The sequence below is a fragment of the Eptatretus burgeri genome, chromosome 2 (genome assembly GCF_056783735.1).
Source record: "Eptatretus burgeri isolate ZD-2024b chromosome 2, Ebu_testis_v1, whole genome shotgun sequence".
Lineage (NCBI taxonomy): Eukaryota > Metazoa > Chordata > Myxini > Myxiniformes > Myxinidae > Eptatretus > Eptatretus burgeri.
The window spans coordinates 33,260,721-33,271,301 of record NC_140962.1 but is presented as its reverse complement, the minus strand read 5'-3'; the positions used below and the strand labels follow the sequence as shown (position 1 = coordinate 33,271,301).

Below are 10,581 nucleotides of genomic sequence, written 5' to 3'. Positions count from 1 at the left end.
AGCAATTCTTATCATTACATCTTGCCACCAAAGGTGGATGGAGGTTATGTTTTCACCACTGTTTGACTGTCTGTGAGCATATCTCAAAATGTTTTGGATGAAACTTGAAGGACAGGTTGGGTGTGTGACAAGGACAACTTGATTCAAGTTTGGTGAAGATCTTGATCCAAATATTAGAATCTGCTCAGTCATTCTTCACCATTGAGAGATGGTGCCAAAAACGATACATAGCACATTTTCTCAAATAGTTATGGATGGATTCGGACAAAACTTGCTGGACAGGCTGGGTGTGTTACAATGACAAATTGTTTCCATTTTGGTGAATATCCAGATCCGGCCTATCAGTGGGATACAAAACATAAAATGTTCAGCCTGGCAGAGGTATGTGCTCGCAAAGATGATTGCAGTTACTTTGTCACAGTGCAGCCAAATCTTTTACTCAGAGCCATTGGAAGCTTTTCTCAATCACAGGTGCCATCTATTATTGCTTTTGCCTTATCTCTACTGTAGCTCTAATGCTTTACATATTTATGCTTGCAGCTCTACGGCATTACTGTATATCCTGGCCAGTGAAAACAAGCTATTAGATAGTGCCTTGCCTTTCACAATGGCAGGCTAAACCACCTAATTATTTAAGGACCTGAAAACTCGAGAAAAGTTGGCAGGATGGCCTAGAGATATGCACTATGCCCACTCGCCTCTAAGCTATCTAGCCTGGGCGAGCATATCGGCCCAGTTATAACCCATCATCCTGGTGTTTCATCGATATGTGTGCTGTCCCTCGAATTGACATTAAACTGGATGCCCTGTCTGCCGGCATTACTTGGTGGATGTTAAAGCTCCCACGGTGTCCTTCGGGAAGAGTAGGAGAGCTATCCCCGGCATCTTGGCCAGGTTCCAAATTCGTACCCCAACTACTGCTGGGAGAGGGATGGAAAACCAACCAGTATAACCCTTGCCAAGAAACTGCTTTGGCAGCAATGACACTTTGTAACAGAGTATGGTACGTCAGAATGAGAATCCCGCATTGAGGGCGCATACCTGTTTGCTTGTACCCGAGTCAGTTAGATCCTCCTGGCTGCGAAAGCTGAAGCTCTGGATTGCTTGTGAGACTCCACGTAAAGAGCGGTAGAAATCCTCACTTGGTTCTCCATCTGCCTCCCTGTGGCACATCACATACCTATGGAGCTGTATACCCACCACTGAGACAAGTCATAGGAAAAGGGAAGATTTTGAGCTGCCCAAAGCTTTCTTCATGTTTTAGTTTTAATGATGCATCTTCAGAGTGATGAATCTCTAAGTATGTCAAGCAGATATTCTTTAACAGATACAAAATAATATTTTTCCATTTGGTATGAAGCATTAGTTAATTAACTCTGCTAAACCTCATACACTGCATGGCCATCTATAAAATATATATTGGCAAAAGTAAAGAAAAAGGTTATAAATTCAAGACGGAGCAACTAAAGTAGCACATCGAATGCCAATTTGTTTAAATTCTAAGGTTCTGGAAACAGAAACCATTTTCATAATTTTATTTTCTTCAGAATAGTTTACATAAATCGACTGCAGACAGAACATCAAACTCAATTGTATAAGAAGTCAACATCTTGTCTATGAAGTGACAGAAGGCTGTTTAGCTTGAGCAGACAAACTTCACTTGCAATTCAAAAAAATCATAAAAGAATGGATTACATTGACAAAGGCTACATGCGCAGGGCATATAATGTACTTGCATATTTAGATCGATCGGAGTTGTAGTCTGTCGCTATCAAGGATATAAGAAAGTTCATCCTTGAGGAACAAACCTTGGACTGACATTTGATTTCTCCCTTTCTTTGCACAACACATTTATAGAATTACAAATGGTTAGATCTAGTTGCTTGTCCCTCCAAACAACATTCACAAAGTTCACCAAATGCTCCCTCACTCACTGCTCTCGTTTTGATATATGCAATCATCTTCTCTCTGGTCTTCAACTCAGCTAACTCTTTTCTTGTAAATAATTTCGAAACACCTCTGCCCAATTCGTTTTTCAGCCTTCTTGCTTGACTCGTTCCTTGCCCCCTTCTTGCATCTCTTGAAAGGAACACAGTACACTCTCAGATACTCTTGAAAATACTCATTCTTATATTCCAAATCCTTTATTCTGTTTCTCTGTAATAAATCTCCTCCCTCACCCCCACCCACAGCTCATCCTTTCACAATTATTTGAACAAGCATCACGAGCTCTCACGTGCATGCCTTCTTCTGCAAACCCCACTTCTGGAACGTCCTGCTACCTTGACTCTGTCAATCTGAATTGAGCTCCATTTTCAAATCTCATCTCAGATCTCAATCTGCAAAAGCGAGGCTCAATTTTTGTCCCACCCTTATGCAAACCTGAGCTTGAATTCAAACTGGCAAGTAAGCTTTCATTTAGTTTTCACATCTGCAAGCAGGTATGGTCAAAAGGTGAGAAATATTGGTCACAGCTGTTGTCATGGATGAGAATAATATTTGGGCCCAAGTCAACCATATTATGTGATGCAATAATGGCAGAATACAATTACTTAACTGATGTAGATTCTAAGTTAAAAAAAACAAAAATGTACAGAAATACAGGATAGCCCATGAAATGATCGCTTATTTACAACAGGCAAATTAAACCCATCACATCGCTGACGGGGGTATTAAGGGGAGGGGGAGAGGAGGGAAGGGTAGGGGAGATAGGAGGAAGGGGAGGAAGAGAGGATGGAGAGAAGGGATGGGGAAGTAAGAGAGAATGTGGGGGAGGGGGGATGAGGAGTGTGGGGAAGAGTGAGGAGGTGGGGTGGGGGTGGGGAGAGTGACACCTCACCAAACATTGTCACAGAATGGGGGAGGGAATGATGCAAGGAAGGGAGGTGCGAGAAAGAGAGAGGGAGAAACAGAGGTGTGGGAGAAGAATGCTGCATTTTATGAGGAAAAAAAGGGGGGGTGGGGAGGGGACAGAAAGAGAGAAAGTGGAGGGGGGAGGAAAAAAGAGGAATGAAGGAATGAAGGTCAGCAGTGATTCTTGATTTTGGCAGTTTCACCAGAAGGGTATTTTTGGCGGACCTTGAGTGCCCTGCGGAAATGTAGGGGGGGCAGACCACAGACAGATGGGGGGGGGGCAAGGCTGGAGAGGAGATGGTAGAAGACAGAAAGACCACCGACCTGCCTGTGGTGAGATAGTGAGAGACCCAAAGACTCAGCCTCATCACGGGAGATACCAATGATCCTAAATGCCTTGGTTTCCACAGCGTGAAGCGGAGTTAGGTGTGAGGCAAGAGCACAACCCTAGAGGGGAGAGCAGTACTCCATCAGGCTGCGGATAAAAGTTTTGTATGTAGTTTGGAGATCAGGCGTGCCAAGGAAGGACTTTGCACGACGGAGGATTCCCAGTCGGCGACAGACTTTGGCGGCCAGCTTGGATATGTGGCTTTCCCAGGAACGATCATGGAAGATAGTGAGGCCCAAAAGTTTGAATGAAAGGACTTCAAGAGGATTGTTGAGAAAGTGAATGGGGGGAGGGGGGAGGGTGTCTCTCGATGGTCCGTTTGGAGAGACAAAGTGAGTGTGAGATTTGTCAGAATTGAAAGACATGTTCCACATGTTGGACTAGTTTGTGATTCTATCCAGATCGGCAGAGAGTGAAGAGGCTGCTGCCTACCGATCTAAGGGATGAGAGATGGGGACGGCAGAGGGTGGAGTCATCAGCAAAGAGATAAAGAGGATTTTCCAGAGTCAGAGAGATCATTGATGAAAACCAGAAAAAGAACAGGGCCCACAACACTGCCTTGAGGAACTCCAGCCTGGACAGGAAGAGATGAGAGAGAGAGAGCCATTAAGAGCCATGTGTTGACTATGACAGGAAAGGAAGTCTGTGAGTCATGAGTGGAGATTGCCTTGAATACCATAAAGAGAGTTTGGTGAGCAGTGTGGGATGCCAGACCGTATCAAAAGCTCGCGATATGTCTAGGGAGATGGCTCTGATCTCATGTCTGGCATTCAAGACCTCCATCAATTGTTGCGAAAGCAGAAGCAGCATGTCCAGGGTAGAGTGACCTGGTCTGAAACCAAATTGATGATCGGAAATCAAGCCATTGGAGGAGAGGAAGGATTTAATGTCAGAAGTGATGATGGATTCCATAACCTTGCTGATGATTGTGAGAAGGCTGATTGGTCTGTAGTTGCAGTGATCTGTTTTTGCACCTTTTTATGCAGAGTGGTTATGCCTGCTGACTTCCAAGCAGATGGCAGATGACCTTGAGCAAATGAGAGAGTGAATAGTACAGAGAGAGGGTGAGCCAGAGCAGCAGAGCAGGTTTTTCGGACACATGGACTGATGTCGTCGGGACTGGTTGCAGAATCAGAGTCAAAGTTTGACAGCAAGCTCTCCACTTTGTCAGAGGAAAAGGACACAGAGTTCAGGAACAACGGGGTGTCACTGGGCAGGGTGGGTACAGAAAGTGATGGGTTTGGGACACAAGATTTAGAAGCAAACACAGAGTTTAGGCATTCATCCTTTTCGCATGCTGTGTCAGCTGTGCAGCCATTTGAGGTAAGGGAGGGGATGGAGGGGGAACACACACCAGAACCAGACTAAACTCGACACCACCAGGATTTGGAGGAGGGAGACAGGTTTGAGAGTTCTGACTTGAGATTGGAAAGATGTTGTTTCCTGGCTCTCCTCAGGATAGAAACACACACTTGTTCTGAGCTTTGAGAAAGGAACTGAGATTGCCTTCCATTGAATTTCCCTTCCATGAGGAGAAGGCGAGTTGTTTTAGGACAATTGCCTCACCATAAGCTTCAGTGTACCATAGGCAGGAGGAAGGGTAGGCCAACTGAATACGAGATGGGATAAATGTGTGCATGAGAGAGAGAGCAAATTTCTTTGAAATAATTTACAGGATGAGTTAAAGTAGAAATGGGAGAGCAGTCTTGAAGTTTGATGGCTGCTTGAAGTCCCTACCAGTTGGCCTGAATGAAATGCCAGACTCGTCAGTGCTGCAGTGGTTCTCTAATGGTGAGAGAGATGAGCACTTTAACAAGCATATGGTCAGATTAACCGATTGAAGTAGAAGAACAGCAGACATTAGCAGGGAAATTGGTCAAAATCAAATCCAGAAGAGATGGGGTACCATTGGCTGGAGATCCGGGTCAGCAAGTTGACAGATTGTGTCAGTTGAAGTTGACAATGAGTTGCACTAGTCCTTTGCAGAATGCCATGACAGGTGTGAGAGGTACTCACACCCAGCCAACTGGCATGGACAATTTAAGTCACCACAGATGAGGAAGAAAGAATTTGGATGAGTAGCTAGAAGTTGGTCCATGTTTTCGGCAAGCAAGATGTGAATGGAGTCATCACTGTTTGGTGGACGGAACAACACACATATAAACAAGAGGTGGGAGTGGAGGGGAAGCCATAGCCAGAGGTATTGCTGTGGGTGTGGAGTGAGGGCAGTACATGGAGAGTGAGGAATAGAGTTTTTGATAAAGAGAACAACTCCACTGCCAGGACGAGGCTCAGGTCTGTAATACTGGAGGAGGGAGTAACCAGGGAGAGAAACGAAGGAGTCAGTGGCATCTTGAAGGAGGAAAGTTTCTGTTAAGCAGATTGTGTCTGGTTTGTCAGTGGCAACCTGTATTGAGAGATCAGTCAGGTTATAGCCTAGGCCCTGAATGTTTGAGGTCCACAATGTTAAGGCAGAGAGTGGGGAGGAGGCTTTGGGTGCAGGGGAGGAGATGGCGAGGGTAGGACGAGAGAAGGGAGGAGGAGGTCGGGAGAGTTGTTGACAGTGTGTTGGATATTGCAGAAGAGCTATGGGAGAGGGCTGGATGAGGAGGACAAAAGGCTTGGTGGTGATGGGATGAGGCACAGTGGGGAGTAATAAGAGAGGGGGCAGAGAGAAGTCAAAGATTGGCGGAGGTGGAGGATTGAGTTGGAAGACAGAAGACAGAAGAAAGAAGGCAGCTTTGTGGATGTGAAGAGGGAGGCAGCTTTGAGAAGGGGTGGGGTGAGGGGGGAGATTTGAAGGGGAGGGGTGAGGGGGAGATTTGAAGGAGAGGGGCATGGGGGAGATTTCAGGGAGAATTGAGGAGGAAGGGTGAGGCCGTGAGGGGTAAAATGGAGGGAGAAAAGTGTGGGGGGGACTTTTGAGAAAGGTAAAGGGGAAGCTGAGAAGGGGAAGAGAGTGAAGTTTCCTTTGAAGAGGGAGGAGGCAGCTGATTTGAGAGGGAGGAGGCAGCTGATTTGAGAGGGAGGGGTGAGAGGGAAGCTTTAAGAGGGCGGGGAGACGATGAGAGTAGGCACGGCCATTGGGGTGGAGGGAGAAGGGAGGGGTGGGGAGAGGGGAAGGATGAGACTGGGTAGTGGTATGGTAAAGATGGGACCAGGTGGGGGAGGAACAATATTTGAGGGGGTGGGAAGAGCGGAGGTGTGATGAGAGAAAAGAAGGAGCATGTTTGAGATATCGAGGCATGTACTGAATGAGAAAGTGAGATATTTGTTCGGTTGGAAAGGAACCCACACATGTTTGAAAACCATACAGTTTGGGATACCAGAGGAGGAGCTGTTAGGAAAGCAGAGGGCAGTGGAGAGGTGCTAAGAGATGAAGTTGGATGGGAGGGGCAAAAACGGAGGAGTAAGGAGGGGGTATATCATGGGAGGAGTTAGGAGGAGGTAGATTTGAGGAGGTGGGGTGAGTTTGCACTGAAGTTGGAAAAAAAGAATGATTGATGGAAGATGAGCGTGCATTGTAAGGTGGGATTTGAAAAAATTGTAGGTCAAGAGATACATTTAAATATGTTTGAGGAGGGACGGAGTTCAGGAAAATTAAGAGAATGGAGAAAGGAAACCTTGTAACAGATGGAATTTTTAGACATGGGATGAAAGGTCAAATTGAACTCAAGCTTTTGAAGAAGCAGAACAGGGCAGAAAGAGGAAGTTTAAACATTGTAAAAGATTTTAAAACTTTTTTTTTGAAGATTATGGAAGGTGGGGGAGGGGGGGGGCAGAGCAAGAGTTTGAAGAAAAGGTCATGAAGGTGTATGGTGAATACCTTCACAATCAAAGTAGGGTTGGAAAAAGTGGAATGGCAAAGAAGAGAAGGAAGAGGAAGAGAAGGTAGCGGAATTCACGTGGTTACGGGATGTAATGTTATAAGATGAGAAGGGAAAAGATTTTATTTTATTTTAAAATATTTTTCGACATGAAACAGAGGGATAGTTGGGAGCAATTGAAAGAGTGATGGAGGGATTGTGGAGAAAATAAAAACTGAAGGTAATAAGGAGAAAATACAATAAACATGATCGTGCACACAGACGGGAAGAAGGGTAAACCTCAAGGAAACCCAATTAGTCCATGAGCTGGAGAGGGCCATTTCTGGCCAATTGGTACCATCTTGAGGGACCAAGGTTTGTTGTGATTTTGTGTTAGGTTGATGTATCTGGAACACAAAAATTGCATGATGGATATCTGAGTAGAGTAGCTCAAGCATTTTACACAGCTTTATGTGTAGCAGGGGTATATCCACAAAATACACTAAATTTATCACGTTTATGATTTGGTGGCGTCATTACTCAAATATAATGCACTTAATTTGAAAGGAAATTTAAATCACATCCATATCACAAATCATGCATTTTACTTCCAAACTGCAAAATTAAAAGGATACTAAGTTTTATTAATTAATCTGACATAGTTTCAAAGATGCTACATGGTCAATTTAATAGCAGAAGAAAAAGTACATGTTGTGAAGTTCTTGAACAATTTTGAACAGAATGTGCCACAGAGTTATCTTTAATCCCACAGTGTTGAAAAAAAAAAACTAGCTATTCGACGCAATCATTAAACAGAAACAGGCAATGACAAATAATTTGAGAGATATGCATTATGGAGTATCAATTGTCAACGTCACTGTCGTCATCGTCCTCATGATCCACGCTGCCGTCCGACTGTTCATCTCGGACCTTCATGTTCGCACACTCCTGGAGAACACAAGCAGCTGTGCAGCTTCGGCCACTGACCATGCATGTGCATGATGGCCGCCTACACTCACGTTTACACTTGCAGGATAAAAATTCCAGAACAACATCAGGAGCTGGGGCACCAGACATCCATTCAATGCCAAGTCTACCATCGTCATCCAATACCCAACCATTACAGTCAAGTGGACTGGGTACACGTGGAGTTACTTCAAGACTATGGTGCCAAATGGCTGCTTGGTAACATGCTCTGGTAGCATGAAGCTTCAAACAATCCTGACAAGGAGGGAGTTGTCCTGACTGGATATCACCATTGTTAGCACGGAACAACTGAAACTGCATCTCGTTAACTTCTGTGATTTCAGTTTGAGACATGTACAGCTTGCAAGTGAATTCCTCAAGCACATGGAAGAGATCATCCTGTCGTGTCCAGTCTTTCCCTAAGTCACTGAAAGTTGTCTGAAACCTTGGATTGTTGATGAGGAGTTTGAGTCCTGTCACCTTTCCACGGCCACTGAAAGCGCTTACTGTGTCGCAGCCTGTGTAGGAATGCAATCCCAATAAAGCTTTACAGATGTTTCTGCCAAGAGCACGAGCAACTTTTGTTATGTCAACAAGTCTGGTGTGGATTGATGATCCACATCGGATGAACAGATTACAGTCTATGTCATCATGAAAAGCCAGACATCACACCATAACGTCTGTGTCTTCTGAAGCTACTATCACAGAATGGAAACTTGACGATGCAGGCTTACAGTGTCGTAGCAAGCATGTGTCTGCTTCCTCGTGAGGTGAACGGAGCTCGTCAACTTCAACTACAGCCTCACGGGTGATCTAGGTGCAGATATCCTCACATGTGACATGAAGGACCTTGTCTTTAAGTCTTATTCTGTCGGGCTCTGTGACGAATTTGATCAGCTTCGTCTTGCTGATGTCGCAAGACAGAAGACACCTCCATTGGTATATTCGGTGACTGCGTGCTACGTTTGTGAAGCGGATACCTCCATCAGTCGACCTCAGGGCCCTTTCTGCATCTTTTATAGATATCCGTTTGTAGACGTCGAATACTACATCAACCCTGTTTGCTACTTGCTGATGTATTCAGCACAGCTGAAAGAAGCATATCAGCCACTTCATCAAAAGTGAGACTCTCCCCTTTCAGCTTCTATACAATACTCATGCCATCAATGATACACGCTGAGGGGTGTTGGACGTTTTCCGCAGCAGAGAACTTACTTTCAAGCTTTCTGGCAAGGGCTGCTTTGTTGGTTTTCTTCATAGTACCATCAGAGTTGGCCAAGGACGAAGGAAGGGGGCCTCGGGGGTGTTTCAGTACATCATTCATGTTCAACTTTCTGCTGGAAGCTACGAGTATCATCTGTCCAAACAGTTTATTGTCACTTTTGAGGACTTGCTCCTTGTTAGGTAGTTTTCTGCTGATCCTTTTGTGGCCATTATCAAATGTCTTCAACTGCATCTTTGGCAATCTGTCAAAGAATGGTTTTTCTCGTCCTTCAATACGCTGTATTTGATCATCTGTATATGCTGCATCCCCTTTCTTGTGAGCAGTCAAAATATCATTGGCAACTTCTGGGAACACAAGCACCAGTTGAGATGCTTATCAGCTCTGAAAATTTTTGACTGAATGGGTTTGTCCAGGTGTCTTCCCTCAGATAAACCAAACTGTCAACATCAGTCTCATCCTTGAGCATTCTTGAAGCCGACAAATCTGTGTGAACCATTCTTTTGCTGCAGCTATCATCTATTATCAGTCTCATTTGTTTAAGACAGGTACTTCTATATTCTGCTGTGACATAGTACCTGCTAACAGCAGCAGGCTTCAAGCTGAATCACTTTGTGCCTCCAGCTGTCTGTGTCCTTGTTGACTTTTTCTTCAATGGTCTGGTCAACAGGAAGTCTACCAAATGTATTGGTTGCACCTAATTGTACTGAGAAACCTCCTTCTAGCATGTGCTGATGAACCTCTGGGTGCATCTCAGAGAGCCTGGTCATTTGGCAGTAATAGACTGGTAGATACTTGGCATAGTTCAGCCTGTCATATGCAAAGCACCAAGGAATGATACTTCAGATAGCAGCCAAATGTAGAACCCAGTTTCCTTCCCTCGATGCTCGGATAAAGGCCAGGTATTATGGCCTTGGAGTCGATGCACAAAAGCACTCTTTACACAAGGGGTTTTAACATGAAAAACGCTATAACTTGTCTAATAATGATCACAGAAAGCCGTCAGACGTCCTGAAATAATATTAAGATATCACTCTATATAGAAGAAATAACATTGGCTATATCCATGTACTAGAATGTTATGATTTATGAACAAGTAAACTTTTAATGATCGTTTTTGCTCTCAAATTTTCCTTGCGTGATTATTTAGCGAAGCATGTTATAGCCTATGAAATGCTTATCATTTAACCTATAGTCACATACTATATACCAATGGATAGGAAATTAAGTCGGCTTTCCAATGATATGTGGGAGTATGCTATATGATGTGGAAGAATAAGGATACGTGGCACAAACTGACCACACACCCTTAAATCTTGTGCGCAAAAGCGCCGTCCGAGCGATTA

At 44.4% G+C, this 10,581-nt stretch overlaps 1 protein-coding gene across 10 annotated transcripts in view; it reads right to left on the bottom strand.

The window, feature by feature from the left end:
• LOC147031767 (CLIP-associating protein 2-like) overlaps positions 1-10,581 on the bottom strand; it is a 222,723-nt gene that overhangs the window by 58,220 nt on the left and 153,922 nt on the right. For all 10 annotated transcript variants that reach the window (XM_085867107.1, XM_085867049.1, XM_085867058.1 and 7 more), the window contains one exon: positions 1,042-1,162. In XM_085867107.1, coding sequence (XP_085723233.1) covers positions 1,042-1,162 — 121 coding nt within the window. The remainder of the gene's footprint in view (positions 1-1,041; positions 1,163-10,581) is intronic.